Below are 22,350 nucleotides of genomic sequence, written 5' to 3'. Positions count from 1 at the left end.
TTGTAATATGTCGTTAGTTGGACTGCCGGCTCGAAATTTAAAATGTAAGTTTATCCTAAAATAAAATGTAAGACATCTGAGGTTGGTTGAAAAACTTCTTAGACTAGTCTTAAAAGGTAGTCAAGAATACCCCCCCCCCCCCCCAAGCCTGTTAATAACTTATTTAAGTCAGTTACATAAAAAGGTAACCATAGCCGTAAAAAGAGCCATAGCCGTGTGGACAGCACATCAACAATGAGCACAAGTTCACGTGTTATTTTACATATTTGAACATTTAAAAAAAGTGTAACACATAACTTGACCAACACTGGCAATAAATATCGAAAGTTATGTACAAACTCTTGTCTGATTGTAGGAATCTAAGGAATATAGAATGAAGCTAAATTATATGAAAAATAACGTTGTTGTTGTTTTTTTTTTTAACTAAGCATGAACACGTTACATTGCACCCCACAAACACAATCAAGCCTTCGAAAGGGGTTTTACCAACCCCCTTAATATAGAGAATTATTAGCAAACCTTTTACAATCATAATGTAAATTCAATTATTAGGCTTTAGTGCTAATTCAATTTATGTTTTTGTAATTATGCTTCCAAAAAGTTGATTCTTTTCTATTTTGATCTCTCTTTTTTTCTATTGGAGATTTAAGTAGCAAATGAGAATTTATGTATTCACTAAAATTATTGAATACATTTTGAGACAAAGGTCTTGTTTATGATGTGTATGATTTTTGTAAATCATATGCAACAGTTTTCAATAACACAATGTGTAAAAGTATGGTATTTAGGGTAAAATGCATATTTAACATGATAATAAACAGCTGACTGACTTTAACATTTTTTTGACATGACATGGTTACCTGTTAATGGAACCACATTCTGGAACTGTCATCTCCCCAGAAAGCAAACACAGACTTTGAGCGATGCTGCGGAGCAAGCGGGAAAACGGAATGGATTAGTGGAATTAGTGGATTTTAAGCAGAATGATACGCTTTTATGGGAATCCTCTGGGGGTGAGGAAGGGAAGGTGGATAGATATGAAAATATGTTTATATGACAATTTTTCGTGTCAGTTTAGGCTATTATCACAGCGTGTCGTCTCGGTTACGTATGATAACCCTCGTTCCCTGAAGGAGGGAACGGAGACGGATCACTTCTGGGAGCCCCTATCAACTTCAAGATAAAGAAAACAGGCCAACGGCCATTGCCGTGCGTTTTTTGCATATCGCACCCCACCCCCTGCGGCGTGGGTATAAAGCGAAAGCGATCGCCACACACTATTGTTTTTCACTGAAGAACCGAACTAGAGACTCGGCCTGCGGTGATGGTACAGCAACTGTGGCGGCGGGACGTATGTCTCCATTCCCTCCTTCAGGGAACGAGGGTTACCATACGTAACTCAGACATTCCCTTTCAGTCGGACACGTTCAACGTATGTCGGACGTCACAGACGAATTGGGATCCCTTTGGAAAACGTTGAACCTGACGTCGGACGCTCTGCCACATCCGACTGCCTCGGGTCGTGGAGGACTCGACAGGGTTCGCCCTTCTTAAGGGGAACTCGACTGGGGCAGAAAAGTGCACGATTCCATTCCATGGGGAAGAGAGTGGCGCAGCAAGCCGACACTAGAACGGGCACTTTGGTGTTACTGGCTATGGGAAGCGAGCACATGGGAAGCTACCGACTCTACACGTAGGTATATCTAGCGAACTTGTTAGGTGTATCTCTACAAATATCTGTCAAAGAGGCGCTGCAAGCCAATGCCCAGGAAGAGGCCACACCCCTGGTGGACTGGGCTCTAACCTCAAGTGGGCAGGGCACGTCTTGGGATTCATACGCCAAGACAATGGCATCCACTATCCAGTGGGCCATTCTCTGCTTGGAGACAGCCTTTCCCTTCTGCTGTTCTCCATAACAGACGAACAGCTGCTCTGAGGTCTTAAAGCTTTGCGTTCTGTCCACATAAGTCCGTAGGGCACGGACGGGACAGAGAAAAGCTAGGGCTGGGTCTGACTCCTCCGAAGGCAGCACTTGCAGGTTCACCGCCTGATACCAGAAGGAAGTGGTAGGAATCTTGGGCATATATCCAGGACGTGGTCTCAGGATTACATGAGAGTTACCAGGCCCGGATTTCAGGCAAGATTCATCGACCAAAAATACCTGCAGGTCCCCTAACCTCTTAATGTAGACCAATGCAGTCAGGAGGACTGTCTTCAAAGACAGAACTTTCAACTCAGCTGACTGCAAAGGCTCAAAGGGTGCTCTGTAGTGCGGTAAACACCATAGTTAAGTCCATGCTTCCCCAAGGACTTACCATCTACCATGTCATGATTTGCGATGATAGCGGCAACATACACCTTAAGAATGTAGAGAGACGGCCTTCCATCCAACCCATCTTGTAGGAAGGAAAGCACTGAGCCAACCGTACACCTTCGGGGGTCTTCTCGGTGAGAAGAGTACTAATCAACGAACAGGTTCCACTTCAATGCATAGAGTTGTCTCGTAGAGGGAGCTCTAGCGGAAGTGATGGTGTCCACCACAGCCTGTGGTAAGTCACCTAGAACATCCGAGACGGGGCACCATCTGGCACCCGCGACTTTCTAGAGGTCCGGATGCAGGTGCCAGAGGGTGCCCCGTCTCTGAGTCAGGAGGTCCTTCCTCAGAGGAATGGGCCAAGGAGGTGCTGTCGCGAGCAGCACTAGTTCCGGGAACCAAGTCCTGTTGGGCCAATACGGAGCTATCAGCAGGACCTGCTCCTCGTCCTCCCTGACTTTACACAGTGTCTGTGCGAGAAGGCTCACTGGGGGAAACGCATACTTGCGTAGGCCCCCTGGGCCAGCTGTGTGCCAGGGTGTCCGTGCCGAGGATCCCCTCGGTCAGGGAGTAAAACAACTGGCAATGGGCCGAGTCTGGGGCGACAAACAAGTTTACCTGTGTAGTCCCGAAGCAGCTCCATATTGGCTGGACCTCCTGGAGGTGGAGTCTCCACTCTCCCGGGAGCACCTGCTGACGTGAAAGTTCGTCGGCTGCACGATTGAGCAGGCCCGGAATATGAGTGGCACGAAGTGGCCTCAGATGCTTCTGACTCCACAGAAGGAGATGGTGGGCGAGTTGTAAGATGCGACGGGAGAGTAGACCAACTTGTATGTTGATGTACGCAGCGGCCACAGTGCTGTCCGTACAGACCAGAACGTGCTTGCCTCTTAGCAGCCCATTGAGGCGGCTGAGTGCAAGATGAACTGCTAACAACTCCAGGCAATTGATATGCCATTGCAGTTGGGGCCCGTCCACAGATCCGAAACTGCAAGCCCGTTGTACGTGGCACCCCAATCGGTGGATGAGGCATCCGTGGAGACAACAGCATGCCTGGACACTTGTTCTATGGGCATTCCTGCCCGTAGAAATGAAGGGTTCGACCACGGGCTGAAGGTTTGGCGGCGCCTCAGCATCACTTGGACATGGAGGAAACCGCTGTGCCACACCCATCTTGGGACTTGATTGTGTAGCCATCAATCTGAGTTGCATTACCACGTCTGCAGATGCCATATGCCCCAGGAGCCTCTGAAAATGTTTCAGTGGTACCGCTGTTCTGCGTTTTAACTAATTCAAGCAGTTCAACATTGACTGGATGCGCTCCTCGGTGAGGCTCCTTGGTGTCTGGGCGACAGAGTCCTGCTCCATCCCGAGAAAAGAGATCCTCTGCATGGGGCAGAGTTTGCTCTTCTCCCAGTTGACCCAAAGCCCCAACTGGCTGAGGTGTCTAAGCACCGTGTTCCTGTGTTCCCACAACTGCCCTCGCGACTGGGCCAGAATCAGCCAGTCGTCAGGGTAGTTGAGGATGCGAACGCCACGCTCCCTCATGGGTAGCCCGAAGGGTAAGACATTATACTGATATGCTTGTCCATTGAACGCGAAGTGAAGAAATGGGCTGTGTCAAGGGAGAATCAAGACATGAAAGTATGCATCCTTCAGGTCGATCGCTGCAAACCAATCTTGGGGACGGACGCACCTGAAGATGCATTTCTGCGTGAGCATCTTGAACGGCAGCCTGTGAAGGGACCAGTTCAAGAAACGCAGATCCAAGATTGGCCGTAACACGCCGCCTTTCTTGGGTACAATGAAGTCTTCATAACGGCTAGAGGGACCAGCTCTATTGTGTCCTTCGCGAGTAGGACCGCAATATCTACCGTGAGCACAGGCGTATCCTCCTTCAACATTGATTTGAAGTGAATGCCCCTGAACTTGGGGGGATGCTGGGTGAACTAATTCGCAGAGGGGGACTCCACCATCCCGAAGTTAGGCTAGTCTCGATCTAAGCTTCGGGATTGTCATGTTCTTGCAGTGAGAATATGAACTATCCACAAACACTGCCTCAGCGTGCTGAACGCCCAAATACGTGAGGCAGTAATTGTGACAGTCAGCGGGTGAGAGGGAACGACCACATCCAGAAACGCATGGGAGGAATGACATCTTGAAAAAGATGCAGTGTCACACCCATGTTGCTCTTTTTGTGAGGAAACGCTCTTTTTAAGCGTGCTGAAGCACCCAGGGAAAACCGCGGTAGAAACACAGGAAATTGTGCAGTCTGTGTTTTGCACTCACTGTGTGTTTGCACTCACTGTAATCACCAACACAAATGTCTCTCTCTTCTCTCTCTCTTCATCTTTCTGATAAAGCAGTAACTGTAGTCTTTGACCTGAACGGCGTTCGGCTCCATAGTGAATGACAATAGTGCATGTGATCGCTTCTGCTTTATACCCGCAAATGTTTATTTATATATTTATTTATATATATTATATTTATATATGCAAAGCACGCACGCCAATGGCCATTGGCCTGTTCTCTTTATCTCGAAGCTGATAGGGGCTCCCAGAAGTGATCCCAACTTTTTAAAATATATTTGTCATCTTCTATGAAAAAATGTTATTAAAATAATATGACAATATGCTTTTACCAATCAAATCAGTATCAACTAGAAGCTCCTTCTGAATTCTGAAGTAGCATCAAGAAGGGCACCTTAGCCAATGAGGGCAGAGGGGCAGTGGCTCTAGCCACCAGGCAACCCCCTGTGCATGGCCCTGTATGGAAGCCCGTTTCCTCTACTAAATAAAACAATAAAAAGAGTAATTGCGACTTTTTATGTCAGAATTTTGAGATATAAACTCGCAATTGCGTGATATAAAGTCACAATTCTGACTTTTTTCTTAGTTTTTTCTCAGACTTATATCTCTGAAATCTGACTTTATATCACAGATTTCTGACTTTAGAACTTGCAATTGCAAGTGTATATCTCAGAATTCTAACTTTAAGTCGCAATTGTCAGAAACAATATAACTTGCAATTTGTGATTTTATAACTCGCTATTGTGAGGAAATATGGTCAGAATTCTGAGATAAAACGTCGCATTTACTCGTTTTATTTTTTTATTTAGTGGCGGAAACAGGCTTCCATAATCACCCCATCCCCAGAAGAAAAAAAAAATGTGGATGTTAAGGATACGTCCATAGATGCAGTTTTGGTGGACATTTACTATAGTGACCACCATAATAAAAGGTATAATGAAGCTAAATGCAGAAAAAAAATAGTCCATCTAACTGTAAAGGTAACAAACTCACAGAATAATGTCCAGAAAGTCAAGTGTAATATTTATGTAATGCTCTATCAGCACCAAAAATAATTTCATAAATATTGATCGTTTTCAAAAGGTAATTGTCCTACATTTGATCCAAAATCATTTCTGTCTGTAAAAATGTGTTTTAGTGTAAAAATATTTCACCCCAAAAAAAAAGAGTAAATCATACTAAAAGTTTTAAGAGTGTGAGGGTTTTACACCCACAGCAACTACTAGCTGGCGTCTGTTACACTCACCCCCCTAAACCTCACTCCCATACAGGTCACGGCACCAAGTGTAACTGGTCTGTTCTCTGTGTTTTGTTGTGTTGATGGAAAAAAAAAACATGATATCATTCGCAGTTTTGTTGATCTTTTTATCTAATAATGAACAAATAAATACAGTTCTTTTAACAATATTGTGAGTCACCTTCATTCCTTCACCTCTCAAGTACATTACCAATGCAAAGAGGAAGAGGAGGGGCCAGAATAGGAAATCGTGATATCCTCACAATTAAAGGGAAAGCGCTCACATTTATATATCAGGTGTATGTATATGAACAATGTTGTGTAAAATCTGTGGGATGAATGTAACAGTTAAAGAGAGTTTACTGTAAATTATATATATTGTTTTTTACAATTCACCCCCAATTGTTCATATATATGTATGTGTGTGTGTGTGTGTGTGTGTGTGTGTGTGTGTGTGTGTGTGTGTGTGTGTGTGTGTGTGTGTGTGTGTGTGTGTGTGTGTGTGTGTGTGTGTGTGTGTGTGTGTGTGTGTGTGCACGTGTGTGTGTGTGTGTGTGCGTGTGTGTGTGTGTGTGTGTGTGTGCACGTGTTTGTGTGTATGTGTGTGTGTGTGTGTGTGTGTGTGTGTGTGTGTGTGTGTGTGTGTGTGTGTGTGTGTGTGTGTGTGTGTGTGTGTGTGTGTGTGTGATATATAATTGCCTAATTTAAATGAGCATTTTCCCTTTAATTGTGATGACGAGTCAATGTCATTTCCTGTTCTGGAACAAGTAGCCTAGGGTAACCTTTTAACTGATTTATTTGTACAGTTATTTTTTCAGGCTATTTGGGGGGTTTACATAATTTACTTCAGGCCTGTTTTGAAGTTTTGTGAGGAATAATATGCACACAGATGCAGTCTGTCGGTATTGGCCAATCACAAAAGTCGGCATTGCACAGCCATTATCACAAAATGCTACATTTTTATTATTATACATTACGTTATGTTTATGTGACTATTGTATTGTATGTAGACTATTGATTGGCAAAAATATAGAAATCCTTTTAATTTCCACAACAACCAAAAAATCCGTCCCCCTGGAATTTCACTCCCCGGACTCCTCCCCCCAAGCCAAGCCCCCTACCAACCATATATATATATATATATATATATATATATATATATATATATATATATATATATATATATATATATATATATATATATATATATATATATATATATGAAATAGATTGCTTTTGGAACATTGTACTACTATTCAAAGTTTGGTGTCTGTAAGAATGTATTTTTTATTTTTAAAGTAATATTTATTTATTCAGCAAAGATGCATTACATTGAACAAGTGACAGCAGACATTAATGCTGCAACAGCTTTAGATTTCAGATCAATGCTGTAGTTACATGTAGCAAAGCGCATCAGTATTTAAATGTAAATATGCAGTAGGCATAACTTTTATTTCAGACAGTACACTGAGTTTTGAACAAGAGATGAAGCTGAAATCAATAAATAAATGCTGCTATTGCTAAAAAAAACAGAACTGTTGTGAGGCTCACTGGACAGTGCTGTTCATGAATGTATCTGATTCTTTAAACAAATCGGTTGAGCGAATGATTGGTAACACTTTAGTAGGGGGGACACATATTCACTATTAACTACGACTTTTGCCTCAAGAAAATTCTAATTTACTGCTTATTAATAGTTGTAAAATAGTTTTGTAGCATTTAAATTCACTGGGGAGGATTAAGGGATTTAGAATAAGGTAATGTAGAATTAGGCATTAATATGTGCTTTATAAGTACTAATAAACAGCCAATATCCTAGTAATGCATGCTAATAAGCAACTAGTTAATACTTAATAACTGACCCCTAAAATAAAGTGTTACGGAATGATTCATTGTCCCATTGATATCCACTTGCTTCATTCCTGAAACGAATCGGTTGAATGAATAACTCACTGACTGACTAGGCCTATTATTAAGACAGTTATGTGCTGCCACCTACTGGGGTCTTAATTACTCTCATAAAGTATTGTTTATTTTATTTTTTATTCATGTAGAATAATTGCTCTAAAAATGATTATAAGCTATATTATCTAAAACAACAACAACAACAACAACAACAACAACAAAAAAATAAAAACGAATAGAATAACAACCAAAAACAGTGGATGCTCTGTGATAGCCTAAATGACATTGACACGAAAAATTGTCATGTAAACATATTTTCATATCTATAATATTTAAGCTTCATCCCTTGTCCAAAACTCAGCGAGCTGTCTAAAATAATAGATATGACTGCACTGCTGCATATTTACACTGAAGTGGATGCTGGTCTGCGCTTTGCTACAATGTATCTGTCACTGTCCAGTGGGTCATGCAGCTTAGAAGTAAGCTGATGGGTAATGTGAGTGCAAATGTGAGGTAACCTACATTAATTTTTCTGAAATAATCAGGTTCCATACAAGCCAACAACGTGGAAAATTGAATATTCAAGCCTTTTATACATTTTCTATCCATGAATCTTAAAATATAAAATCAAGCTAAATTCTCGTTTTTAAATTGTTTTGAAAAGAAAAAAAAAATGAATTAAAGAGCCGTTTAATCGTTAAATTGAAAAACGAATGAACACAAAGGTACACAGGCCTCCAATGACAGTAGTAAAAGCTGCAGGATTATGTATGAGTGTCATACTAATTTGACAACTTAAATTAAATAGTTAAATCTTGTGAATTATTAAGATGTTGAGACTAGGGCTATGTTCTCACTAATTGGACTATAGTTTTGTAAGAAAAAGTTTAAGAAACAACAAATGTTTGATGATATGTTTGATAAAGGGTTAAACAAAAACATTGCAGCTTTCCATCTCCTCCGTATACTTCTGAAACTGAGTCTGAAAAGCCCTTTTAGCTTTTTCACCTGAAAAAAAAAGAGAAAAGAAAATATAATTATGTATAATATATAGGATTATATATGGGAAAGAATACTTATTTACTTTAACATTTTTATACTTTTTTTAAAAAACATTTATATATTTTTAATGTTTGTGGTCACAGTGCATTTATTACAAATATCACATTTAAACTACTAATACTGTGGTAAAAGCATGGTACGTTGCCGGTTACTGTCCTTTTACTACAGCTATCACAGTAGAACTAATAAGGTTGTGGTAAAAGGAAGTGTTGTTTTACGGTGCTTGAACTACAAATATCACTTTGGAAACTACACTTGTACTACTTTAAACCTGATAAGAATATGAATAATTGATTGAAGATCTATACTATTTCACGTGGCAGACAGCTGTTTACAACAGTTTAGAAAGGTATTTTGAAATAGAAAGCATTAGCAATGAAACATAATGCATTGACTAAGCATGAGGGAACTAAGATTTAATATCGACAAACAGAAAATACATTATATTATCAAACATTAAGACATTGTATTTACGATTACGACTACTTACCAACATCAGGCACACGTAAGCTGATGTAAAATACCCGCTCCAGGTTTCCCATTGAAAGCAATGGATTTTCCAGTTCGTCCAAAGAGTGACGCCGATGGGGCGTCTTTGTTACCCCGGGAGCGCTTGACCATGCATCAGTTTTTGACGTCTTGGGAGTTTGAATGGGTTGTACATCTACAAGAACAATCAGACTAATGTTATCAGAAGTTATGTTCACCCTAAACGCACACAGGGAAGTAAATATAAATGATTACCTCAGGACAAGCGTTAGAGTTAGTTCTCCTCCATCTGGCTATCATATCACATTAAGCAAGTTTGCTCGTTACATAAATAGAAATGCTATAAAGCAAATATGCAATATATGTTGTTGAGCATGTCATACATTTATATGATACATATGATACATTTGGACAAATCATAAATATAACGGGAATTATATACTTTTTTATCTACATTTTTTGTTATATTATTGCAGTTCAACTTGTGAATAATAACTGATTCAAATTGAATCCCTGATATACCCTTATAAAGTGAAATGCCTGTCCATATTTAGTGCCTGCTTAGTGTGCAAGTTCAACTCAATATAAGCGTGGGGGAGAGCATGATAAGAGACTAGAGGAGTTTCAGTTGGTGGTAAGTTGCTTTGCAAATTTATATTTGCACACAATGCAATTATTATTAAATTCACTTCAAAAATTAAATGAAAGCAAATAAGTTGTAGGTTCCTCTTTAGTTTGTAATAAAACAGCATTAATTTAAAATATCTGGTGTTTATCAAATTTCTTCTTTTTGCAGGGGACTGTTTTTGCAGTAATTTCATCTGGTCTCAAGCAAGGGAAGGTAGATGGAATTTCCTTATATGTATTGTGTTGATCAGTTAGAATTCATCTTTATTTGCCCATTATTTTGTCTTGGTTAAGAGCTTTGTGTGATTTCAAATTAAAATTTTACAGGACAACACAAGGCTTTAAAAGTATTCATAAATGTGTTTGTGTTAATAGATTTATATTATTGTTGGGGTATTACATAGAGGTACTGAACATCTTTTAGATTCATTTGCAGATTCATTTTCATTGCTATAAGACTAGTATTGTGATAAACAAATAGCAGTTTTTGTAACATTTGATGTCAAGAGTTTTAGAGAATTAGTGTAAAAAAAAATTATAGTTTGGTCCCGACATAATTGTCATACTTGGTTTCTCTTTCCAATTTCCAGTAAGCCGCCACCATGAGTACGGACGCGGAGATGGCCGTTTATGGCAAGGCTGCCATTTACCTTCGTAAGCCTGAGAAGGAGAGAATCGAGGCTCAGAACAAACCATTTGATGCCAAGACTGCCTGCTATGTGGCTGATGACAAAGAGTTGTATCTCAAGGGAACAATCAAGAGCAAAGAGGGTGGCAAAGTCACAGTTGTTTTGCTTGACACTAAGGAGGTAAATTTCTACATTTAATTAAAACTGGCAACTGGTACTCTGGGTTTGGGCCAAATTCCGAGCCCGGAGCCCTCCCCCGGATAGCATGCCAAATACGCACAATCTTTACTCTATTCAATTTTATTTAAGTGTGAACTTGTGTAATATTTATAGGAAAGAGTTGCTAAGGAAGATGATGTCTACCCAATGAATCCTCCCAAGTATGACAAGATTGAGGACATGGCCATGATGACCCATCTCAATGAAGCCTCTGTGCTGTATAACCTCAAAGAGCGTTATGCTGCATGGATGATCTACGTAAGTTCTCAAACAACACAAAAAAGTAATCTAAATTAATTTTGTGCTGTTGCAATTTGACCAATTCTCTGTTCATTTCAGACCTACTCTGGACTCTTCTGTGCAACTGTGAACCCCTACAAGTGGCTCCCAGTGTATGATTCAGAAGTTGTGGCTGCCTACAGAGGCAAAAAGCGTATGGAGGCCCCACCCCACATCTTCTCTGTCTCTGACAATGCCTATCAGTTCATGCTGACTGGTAAGATCTGATTTATGAGATCTGAATTAAATATAAGTTGGAATTCACATTCATAGTTTTATTTTTATTTTTTAAAATGTCTTAAACATTTATTACCTTTCGATTAACAGACAGAGAAAACCAGTCTGTCCTGATTACGTATGTATCAAGTCTTCAGCTAGAGATGTTGATATATTTTTTTTTTCTTGTGTAACTTCCTCATGTCTTATCATCTTCTGTCTTCTAATCTCTCATAAACCAGTGGAGAATCTGGTGCTGGAAAGACTGTGAACACCAAACGTGTCATCCAGTACTTTGCCACAGTTGCAGTTCAGGGTGATAAGAAGAAAGACCAGACTCCCGGCAAAATGCAGGTATGAGATATATACTATTTAGAAAAATAGTGTTTTACACTCGCCTCGCAAACTATGGTATGTGAATTTGTGAAAAACCTTCAAAACGGTGTTCAGATATGAAATAGAAAATAACTGTAAACAATACAACAACACAGGGCTCTCTTGAGGACCAGATCATTGCTGCCAACCCTCTGCTAGAGGCTTACGGTAATGCCAAGACTGTGAGAAATGACAACTCCTCTCGTTTTGTAAGTTCCTCTCATTTTTTTGAAGTTGGTCAGTTGTGTTTGATTTTTCTATACAGTTTTCTATAAAGTGATTTTTAATATTAGTATTTATTTATTATGCTATTTTGTTTTAAACAGGGTAAATTCATCAGAATTCACTTCGGTACATCTGGAAAACTGGCTAGTGCTGACATTGAGACATGTAGGTGGACATGATTTTATTGATCCATCCTGCACATTTGTCTTTTCTCTGTCACTCTTCAGATGATTGTAACTCAAGTACATTCTCTCAACAGATCTGCTGGAGAAGTCTAGAGTGTCATTCCAGCTTCCAGATGAGAGAGGCTACCACATCTTCTACCAGATGATGACCAACCATAAGCCTGAGCTGATTGGTAAGCACAAATGTTTCATTCCATGTTTAAATTCCAGATAATATTGTAGATAATATTTTAAGATACTCATTCATAAATGCTGTGCATTTTTGCAGAAATGACGCTCATCACCACCAACCCCTATGACTTCCCCATGTGCAGTCAGGGTCAGATCACAGTGGCCAGCATTGATGATAAAGTGGAGCTGGAGGCTACGGATGTGAGTCACTGCTGTTTGAATATTGACATATTCTGTTTAAATATGGCAGATCCTAGAGCTCATTCTTCTCTGTAATTTTCAGAGTGCTATTGACATTCTGGGCTTTAGTAATGAGGAGAAAATGGGCATCTACAAGTTCACTGGAGCTGTGCTTCATCATGGCAACATGAAGTTCAAGCAGAAGCAGCGTGAGGAGCAGGCTGAGCCTGATGGCACAGAGGGTGAGACTAAACAGTACTAATGTGTGTCAACATGCAGTTCTTTGAATTGAGATATATTTGTTTTAGTAAACAAAATAGTTGTTTTAGTTTTCAAGGCCAGAAACGGAATGATTGTTTTGTAACTTTTTAAATTGCAGAGGCTGACAAAATTGCCTACCTTCTGGGTTTGAACTCTGCTGATATGCTGAAGGCTTTGTGCTACCCCAGAGTCAAGGTCGGAAATGAGTTTGTGACCAAAGGCCAGACTGTCCCACAGGTATATACTGACATATTTCCAGCATGTCAACCTGAAATTCAAGAGTGCATCTGTTCTAAATAATGTATTCACTCTATTCTTCTTTCAGGTGTATAACTCTGTTAGTGCCTTGGCCAAATCTATCTATGAGAGGATGTTCTTGTGGATGGTCATTCGAATCAACCAGATGTTGGACACAAAACAACAAAGGAATTTCTTCATTGGTGTGCTGGATATTGCTGGATTTGAGATCTTTGATGTAAGAATTATTATTTGATCTCTTTTTATGGTAAATTGAATTATATTCAGTATTCAAAAGTCAGTAAATGTTTCTGTTATTTGTTTTCCTCTAGTTCAACAGCATGGAGCAGCTGTGCATCAACTTCACCAATGAGAAACTGCAACAGTTTTTCAACCATCACATGTTTGTGCTGGAACAAGAGGAATACAAGAAGGAGGGCATTGTTTGGGAGTTCATTGACTTTGGCATGGACTTGGCTGCTTGCATTGAGCTCATTGAGAAGGTTTTTACTGATATACAAACTTCTTTGTTTCCAATTTGCATGCTCAAAATCTTATAATTTTAATAATTAAACAACATTCCTTTCTAAACAGCCCATGGGTATCTTCTCCATCCTTGAAGAGGAGTGCATGTTCCCCAAGGCTTCAGACACTACCTTCAAGAACAAGCTGTATGATCAGCATCTTGGCAAGAATAATGCCTTCCAGAAACCAAAGCCTGCCAAAGGCAAGGCTGAAGCCCACTTCTCCCTGGTTCACTACGCTGGAACTGTGGACTACAACATCAATGGCTGGCTGGACAAGAACAAGGATCCACTGAACGAGTCTGTTGTACAGCTGTACCAGAAGTCTTCCGTCAAACTACTGGCTACTCTCTACCCACCTGTTGTTGAGGGTAATAAACTGAAGTGTTAATTATTTATATGTACATGTTTATGTATATTAAAAGGTACAGTACTTTGTCTACAATAGTCCACATATAAACACTTATTATAGGTGTATCGTAGTGTTTCTGTATGAGACAAAAACAGCTTGGAAGATGAATTCATGATGTGCTCGCTCATCATATATAATTTGAACAAAAAAGTGACAAACATTGTTTTAGCTTAGTTTTGCACTCTTTGCTTGTTAATGCATTATATGTTCCTTTGTATTTTATCTGAATAGAGACTGGTGGCGGCAAGAAAGGAGGCAAGAAGAAGGGTGGCTCCATGCAGACTGTGTCTTCTCAGTTCAGAGTATGTCTTTTAGACAAAATGTGAATTATAATGCAGCAGAAAGGACAGAGACTGTACATGAGCTTGCTGGACTCTAGTTAAGAGAAATAATACATCAACAACTGAAAATGTAAGTAAGAATGCTAAATCTTTTCATGATTAAACAGGAGAACTTGGGTAAACTCATGACCAACTTGAGGAGCACTCACCCTCACTTTGTGCGTTGCCTGATTCCCAATGAGTCCAAGACTCCAGGTAAAGTAATAAAAAAAAGCTTACAGATATTCTGACATGAATACAATATTTAATGTTACTGTATTTAATAATGCTAATGTTAATTTACCAAGCTCATGATGAAACTCTTCTTTATAGGTCTCATGGAGAACTTCCTGGTTATCCACCAGCTGAGGTGTAACGGTGTACTGGAGGGTATCAGAATCTGCAGAAAGGGTTTCCCCAGCAGAATCCTCTATGGTGACTTCAAGCAGAGGTAACTAGGACCACATGAATATATAATTTCCTGTAGGACGCTCTCCTTTTAAAGATATGAAGCATTCTGATCAATTCTCCACAGATACAAGGTGCTGAATGCCAGTGTTATCCCAGAGGGACAGTTTATGGATAACAAGAAGGCCAGTGAGAAACTCCTGGGATCCATCGACGTTAATCATGACGAGTACAAATTTGGACACACAAAGGTTCATATTTAGCTTTACAACTATTAAAGATTTGGTGACCATGATCATTTTGCCTGTGCAGGTGAAATCAATACATTTTTATTTACTGTTTTAAATAAATTCAGGTGTTCTTCAAAGCTGGTCTTCTGGGTACTCTTGAGGAGATGCGTGATGAGAAACTGGCTGCTCTGGTCACAATGACTCAGGCTCTGTGCCGTGGCTACCTGATGAGGAGGGAGTTTGTGAAGATGATGGAAAGGAGGTTTGAATTAGTATTGGAGTATTTCATGAATGAAGATGAAATCAACAATTACTGTGCAAACAGAATATATATATATATATATATATATATATATATATACACACAAATAAATATACATACATACATACATACATACATACATACATACATACATACATACATACTGGTTATGTCATTTAATGATGAATTATTCACAGGGAGTCTATTTACACCATCCAATACAACATCCGCTCATTCATGAATGTCAAACACTGGCCATGGATGAAGGTTTACTACAAGATTAAGCCTCTGCTGAAGAGTGCCGAGACTGAGAAGGAGCTGGCAACGATGAAAGAGGACTTTGTAAAATGCAAAGAAGATCTTGCCAAGGCTGAAGCTAAAAAGAAGGAGCTTGAAGAGAAGATGGTATCACTGCTGCAAGAGAAAAATGATCTCCAGCTGCAAGTAGCAGCTGTGAGTATTCTTGAATTTAATTAATTTAATTTAGGCTCCATTAAAACAAGCAATGCTGTTTCTAAAGTTATAGCAACCTATTTTTTAACAGGAAGCTGAGAATCTCTCAGATGCAGAGGAGAGGTGTGAGGGTCTGATCAAGAGCAAAATTCAGCTTGAAGCTAAACTCAAAGAGACAACTGAGAGACTGGAGGATGAGGAAGAAATCAATGCTGAGCTGACAGCTAAGAAGAGGAAACTGGAGGATGAGTGCTCTGAGCTGAAGAAAGACATTGATGACCTCGAGCTCACCTTGGCTAAAGTGGAGAAGGAGAAACATGCCACTGAGAATAAGGTTGGAGAATGAGTTGGTTTAAGATTGGACTTAATCTCTGTCTTGTATGTTGATATAGAATATAAATTGTAAAATAAAAGCTTATTTGAAACAAGCAAAAATCACACAGGTCAAGAACTTGACTGAGGAAATGGCAGCTCAGGATGAGAGCATTGCTAAGCTTACGAAGGAGAAGAAAGCCCTCCAAGAGGCACATCAGCAGACACTGGATGATCTTCAGGCCGAGGAGGACAAAGTCAACACCCTGACCAAATCCAAGACAAAGCTTGAGCAGCAAGTTGATGATGTGAGTTGATTATCTAAATGAATTGCAATTATTTATCAAATTAACTGTTTTAGGCTGTTAACATATTTTATATATCATTGTCCTATAGCTTGAGGGTTCCCTTGAACAAGAGAAGAAGCTCCGGATGGATCTTGAGAGAGCCAAGAGAAAGCTTGAAGGAGACCTGAAATTAGCCCAAGAGTCCATCATGGACCTGGAGAATGACAAGCAGCAATCTGAGGAGAAAATAAAAAAGTAATTAAACATGGAATATTTGAAAACATTATTGTTAAGTTTTGTTTTTGTTTTACAAACCACTTCTTGCTGAACACCCACAGGAAAGACTTTGAAACGAGTCAGCTGCTTAGCAAGATAGAAGATGAGCAATCTCTGGGTGCTCAACTCCAAAAGAAGATCAAGGAGCTTCAGGTTTGTTTTTATTTTTATTTTTATTTTTTAAAAATTTAGATAAAAAAGGGATTATTATGACCAAATACAGATCACCGAAAATCTAATTAACATCATAGGCACGCATTGAGGAACTGGAGGAAGAGATTGAGGCTGAGCGTGCTGCTCGTGCCAAGGTTGAGAAGCAAAGAGCTGATCTCTCCAGGGAACTTGAGGAGATCAGTGAGAGGCTTGAGGAGGCTGGAGGAGCCACTGCTGCTCAGATCGAGATGAATAAGAAGAGAGAAGCTGAATTCCAGAAGCTGCGTCGTGATCTTGAAGAGTCCACCCTCCAGCATGAAGCTACTGCTGCTGCCCTCCGCAAGAAGCAGGCAGACAGTGTGGCTGAGCTTGGAGAGCAAATCGACAACCTGCAGCGTGTCAAGCAGAAGCTTGAGAAAGAGAAGAGTGAATACAAAATGGAGATTGATGATCTTTCCAGCAACATGGAAGCTGTTGCCAAAGGAAAAGTAAGGATTTTTTTGTCTAAAAAATATATAACATGCTGAAGTTTTTCAAATATCTAATGACTTTTGTATTTGCAGGCTAATCTTGAAAAGATGTGCCGCACACTTGAGGACCAACTTAGTGAAATAAAATCCAAAAGTGATGAGAGTATTCGCCAGATAAATGATCTCAGTGCTCAAAGAGCAAGACTTCAAACTGAAAATGGTAACTAATGAAAACAATAAAGGAATTAATAGTATTCCAGCAGTAATTGAGAAGAACTGATAGAGACATAGTACAATCTGACATAATGAATTTAAATCTATAAAGGTGAGTTTGGCCGGCAGCTGGAGGAGAAGGAGGCTCTGGTTTCTCAGCTCACCAGGGGCAAACAAGCTTTCACTCAGCAAATTGAGGAGCTGAAGAGGCAGAATGAAGAGGAGGTTAAGGTAATAAAGCATAATAAAAACAAAACATAATTTCTGCTTACTGCACAACAAAGCTAATAAATTATGAAAAGCTAATATCAAATTTGTTTTTAATTTATTAGTAAGTGGCTTTAGATAATAGTGTCTGCTAAATTAGTGAAGTTTTTATTAACAAAATTTCGGGAGGAGCACGTGCAGATAATTAAACCTAATTAAACACAAGTGGAGCACATCAAGCTAATCAACGATAAGAGGTGTGTATATACAGCAAATTTTGCCTTCTTTCGTTGACCATTTTCATTTTAGCATCCCTCCACCACCCCATCTCCTCACTTGATTCTAACAAACTCTTGATGTCAACACAATCTATAATAAACTTCAGTCCAGTTCTAGAAAATCTCTAATAGAGAGGGGTACTCTGGGTTCGGGCCAAATTCCGAGCCCGGAGCCCTCCCCCGGACAGCACGCCAAATATGCATAATCTTTACTCTATTTAATTTGATGTAAGTGTGAACTAGTGAAATAAAGGTAAATATTATATGACTTTGTCTCCTAGGCTAAGAACGCACTGGCTCATGCTGTGCAATCAGCCCGTCATGACTGTGACCTGCTCCGTGAGCAGTTTGAGGAAGAGCAGGAGGCAAAGGCTGAGCTGCAGCGGGGAATGTCAAAGGCCAACAGTGAGGTTGCTCAGTGGAGAACCAAATATGAAACTGATGCCATCCAGCGCACTGAGGAACTTGAAGAGTCCAAGTAAGTATATTATTATTGTATAATATTCCCAATTCTCACAGCTATTTTATAGATTGGAATTCAAAATAATGTGCATTACATAACAGGAAGAAGCTGGCTCAGCGTCTGCAAGAGGCAGAGGAACAAATTGAGGCAGTGAACTCCAAATGCGCATCTCTGGAGAAGACCAAACAGAGACTCCAGGGTGAGGTGGAGGACCTCATGATTGATGTGGAGAGAGCCAATGCTTTGGCTGCTAACCTTGACAAGAAACAGAGAAACTTTGACAAGGTAAAATTTCCCTTTCAATAGCATGGCCAGAATGGGTTTTGTTCAATATGTTATATATGAAAACTGATGCTGAAATATCTTCACCAAAGGTCCTAGCAGAATGGAAGCAGAAATATGAGGAAGGTCAGGCAGAGCTGGAAGGTGCCCAGAAAGAGGCTCGTTCACTCAGCACTGAACTGTTCAAGATGAAGAACTCCTATGAGGAGACTCTGGATCAGCTGGAGACCCTCAAGCGAGAGAACAAGAATCTGCAACGTAAGATTCAATGTTTGACTGTGTTAAATGTTTAGTGATTCACAGTATATAATCATATATATGATTTTTATTTTTATTTTTCTAACTTGTAGAGGAGATTTCGGATCTGACAGAGCAGTTAGGCGAGACTGGTAAGAGCATCCATGAGCTGGAAAAGGCAAAGAAGACAGTGGAGACTGAGAAGTCAGAGATTCAGACTGCCCTGGAGGAGGCTGAAGTGAGTATCTGGAGATTAATTGTTGCTTGAACCATTTTACTGTTTTGTTAAATTATATATATATATATATATATATATATATATATATATATATATATATATATATATATATATATATATATATATATATATATATATATACACTTTTTTTTCATAGGGTACACTGGAGCATGAGGAGTCCAAGATTCTTCGTGTCCAGCTTGAGCTAAACCAGGTCAAAAGTGAGATTGACAGGAAGCTTGCAGAGAAGGATGAGGAGATGGAGCAGATCAAGAGGAACAGCCAGAGAGTCATTGAATCCATGCAGGGCACTCTGGACTCTGAAGTCAGGAGCAGGAATGATGCCCTGAGAATCAAGAAGAAGATGGAGGGAGACCTTAATGAGATGGAGATTCAGCTGAGCCATGCCAATCGCCAGGCTGCTGAGGCCCAGAAACAGCTCAGGAATGTTCAGGGACAACTAAAGGTATATGAATTCTATTTGGCTTTGGGATGTTCGTTTAATTCAACCTGTAATCTAACAATGTACATCTAACCAACAAAAAGTACACTGAAAACTTGTAAATCTATTGTTATGTTCAGGATGCTCAACTGCACCTTGACGATGCCCTGAGAGGTCAGGAAGACATGAAGGAGCAGGTGGCCATGGTGGAGCGCAGAAACACTCTGATGCAGTCTGAGATTGAGGAGCTGAGAGCTGCTCTGGAGCAGACAGAGAGAGGCCGCAAAGTGGCTGAACAAGAGCTGGTGGACGCCAGTGAGCGTGTCGGGCTGTTGCACTCTCAGGTAAGGTTTTTATATTTGTTTTTTTGTATAATTAGGGATGCACTGATTGGTCACCTATAATAATTGGCTGAAAACCACATTTTATGACTTAAACTTGGCCCATTTCACTAACCAATCACAATGTATTGACATAATACCATAAAATTAGCTGCAGATAAACATGTAAACATTTTACAGGTGAGGCGTTTGTGCCACGTTCTGCTTTGTAACTTTTCAAAACATTAGTAAACCATAGTAAATCACACATCTTTATTTAGAGGTGGGTGACTTGATTCAAACGAACTCCCACACAACATAACTTGATGTGTAGATTTGAAGAAAATCATTATGGAGTAACATGACATGCTGCTTGGCTAAAGCTATAGGACTTCCTGAATCTGACCGTATCATTATCATGATGCACAAACAACTTCAAGTTTGAGCCAGAATGGGTTCTGAGTCTGTATCTCAGCCAAACTTTGATCAATCAAAACGAAACGTGATCCACTTCAGCGGACTTGTACTCTTGAGGATCCATGCAGAGTTTGGGAACAGTACCATCTACTGGTCAAATCCAGTGTTTATTAAGCTTTAAACTATGAGAAAAAGCTTATGTATAATGAATGAAAATGAAGAAGAAGAAAAAAAAAAAAAAGAAAAAAAAAACATACATCCAAAATATCCAAACGGCCTAAAACAAAAGCCACAAGAGCTTTTGAGAAGAGAATAATTTTATGGTATATGGCATTTATATATGTAAATAGTTCTTATGTTCAGTAAAACACTTTTGATAAAAAGGCTACTATGGTTCCAAATGCCATAACTTTTTTTTCCTTTGTGATATCAATAAAACAATTGGTCCAGATGCAGGTGACATGATTATGAACAAGCTCAAACTAAATTTTTATGACATCATATATCATTTCTTATAGTCATCATGTCAAGCACTAATAAGAAATGCCACTTAAATGTGATATCCTTAAAATCCCTTTCAGTGTGTTAGGAGCCAACAGAGAGCTTGCATATTATACTAAGCTTGAATGATCAGCATCTTGCAAAAATCCTGATCAGAACTTTCCCATTGCTTTTATTTTTTTTAGAACACAAGTCTCCTGAATACCAAGAAGAAGCTTGAGGCTGACCTTGTTCAGGTCCAGAGTGAAGTTGATGACACTGTACAGGAAGCCAGAAATGCAGAGGAGAAGGCCAAGAAAGCCATTACTGATGTAAGTAACAGTAGCTGCCAAATGTTCCACAAGACACTTGTGTACTTGAAAAATGTGGATCTAATGACTTTCTGTATTAATGCAAAAGGCTGCAATGATGGCAGAAGAGCTCAAGAAAGAGCAGGACACCAGTGCTCACCTTGAGAGGATGAAGAAGAATCTGGAGGTCACAGTGAAGGACCTTCAGCACCGTCTGGATGAGGCTGAGAATCTGGCCATGAAGGGAGGAAAGAAACAACTCCAGAAGTTGGAGAGCAGGGTGAGAACTTGCAATCCTAAAATTCAAAGCATTATCTCAGGTCCCTAAAGTAGCTAAAATGCACTAACTACACTTGCACTTATCTGAGATCTATATTGTGCCATAAAAGGTCCGTGAGCTTGAGGCTGAAGTTGACGCAGAGCAGAGACGTGGGGGTGATGCTGTTAAAGGTGTCCGCAAATATGAGAGGAGAGTGAAAGAACTCACTTATCAGGTAAGATCATCCCGACAGTATCCATTGAGTCATCCATAGATGCATCTATAGACAAATATTTAGAATAAATCTATGAAAATGTTTTTAGACTGAGGAGGATAAGAAAAACATCAACAGACTTCAGGATCTGGTTGATAAGCTGCAGCTGAAGGTCAAAGCCTACAAGAGGCAGTCTGAGGAGGCAGTATGTAAAATATATGTTTACACATCGATAAATCAGTAGTTAATGTTGAGATTTCACTGGTGCTCCAAAGTTTAGTTAATATGGTAAAAAATGTACTCTTTAGGAGGAGCAAGCCAACACTCATCTGTCCAAGTTGAGGAAGGTGCAGCATGAACTGGAAGAGGCTGAAGAGCGTGCTGACATTGCTGAGTCTCAGGTCAACAAGCTCAGAGCCAAGAGCCGTGATGCTGGAAAGGTCAGTCGCATAATGCCAGAGTCTGTACTTAGAAGATGCTTTCTCACATTTACAGACTAGAAACATAAAGTATTCAGCTTATGCTTGAAAATTTACTGATTATTTACATGACTTATGAATGTGCTTAATTTTGTCTTAGGCCAAAGAAGAGTGAAAGCCTCAAACCTGAAGGGAGCCTCTACTGATGTCATATAATATATGATTGTTCTGTAGAATTACTTTTAAAATTCCCTTTGAAATAAACATGTTTACCCTATGCAAACATTTGTTTTGGAGTGTTCTTTAGAGGAATGTTTTTTAGAGGAATCCTTTGTCAGAATTATAATGGAATTTGTTCACAATCAGGGTGTCTTCTGATCATTTATTTTCGGACAATTTTGAAAGCAGAAAAATTAGAAAAAATTGCTTTTTTAATTTTAAATTAAACAATAAATTGTGGCTTGTTTCATGGACAGAGTAATAGTCATTAAAGTAATTCCACTCAGCGCCATCTATGAAACAGCTCCTATCTCTTTGAATGAA

At 39.6% G+C, this 22,350-nt stretch overlaps 1 protein-coding gene across 1 annotated transcript; it reads left to right on the top strand.

Moving 5' to 3' along the window:
- Positions 1-10,106: 10,106 nt before the first annotated feature.
- On the top strand, positions 10,107-22,090 carry LOC137071054 (myosin heavy chain, fast skeletal muscle-like). The gene is made up of 40 exons (XM_067438713.1): positions 10,107-10,157; positions 10,534-10,752; positions 10,906-11,049; positions 11,131-11,287; positions 11,398-11,425; positions 11,529-11,640; positions 11,778-11,870; positions 11,988-12,051; positions 12,146-12,244; positions 12,340-12,443; positions 12,526-12,664; positions 12,802-12,920; positions 13,009-13,158; positions 13,253-13,423; positions 13,515-13,815; positions 14,088-14,158; positions 14,305-14,392; positions 14,510-14,627; positions 14,712-14,835; positions 14,940-15,076; positions 15,274-15,529; positions 15,621-15,863; positions 15,973-16,149; positions 16,238-16,383; positions 16,467-16,557; positions 16,656-17,045; positions 17,121-17,247; positions 17,353-17,471; positions 18,007-18,203; positions 18,290-18,473; positions 18,563-18,728; positions 18,821-18,945; positions 19,103-19,411; positions 19,528-19,731; positions 20,811-20,936; positions 21,025-21,195; positions 21,305-21,409; positions 21,498-21,593; positions 21,697-21,828; positions 21,968-22,090. Exons 2-40 carry the CDS (start codon positions 10,546-10,548, stop codon positions 21,980-21,982), a joined length of 5,805 nt encoding a protein of 1,934 aa, XP_067294814.1. The 5' UTR covers positions 10,107-10,157; positions 10,534-10,545; the 3' UTR covers positions 21,983-22,090.
- The last annotated feature ends 260 nt before the right edge of the window (positions 22,091-22,350 follow it).

Source organism: Pseudorasbora parva, chromosome 3 (assembly GCF_024679245.1).
Source record: "Pseudorasbora parva isolate DD20220531a chromosome 3, ASM2467924v1, whole genome shotgun sequence".
Classification (NCBI taxonomy): Eukaryota; Metazoa; Chordata; class Actinopteri; order Cypriniformes; family Gobionidae; genus Pseudorasbora; species Pseudorasbora parva.
This window is presented reverse-complemented; position numbering and strand designations above follow the sequence as displayed.

Coding starts and splice junctions, on each gene's coding strand:
- LOC137071054 (XM_067438713.1), top strand. CDS start 10,546: ATGAGTACGGACGCGGAGATGGCCGTTTATGGCAAGGCTGCCATTTAC. Junction 16,558..16,655: donor AGAAGATCAAGGAGCTTCAG/GTTTGTTTTTAT, acceptor TTAACATCATAG/GCACGCATTGAGGAACTGGA. Junction 17,248..17,352: donor AAGACTTCAAACTGAAAATG/GTAACTAATGAA, acceptor AAATCTATAAAG/GTGAGTTTGGCCGGCAGCTG.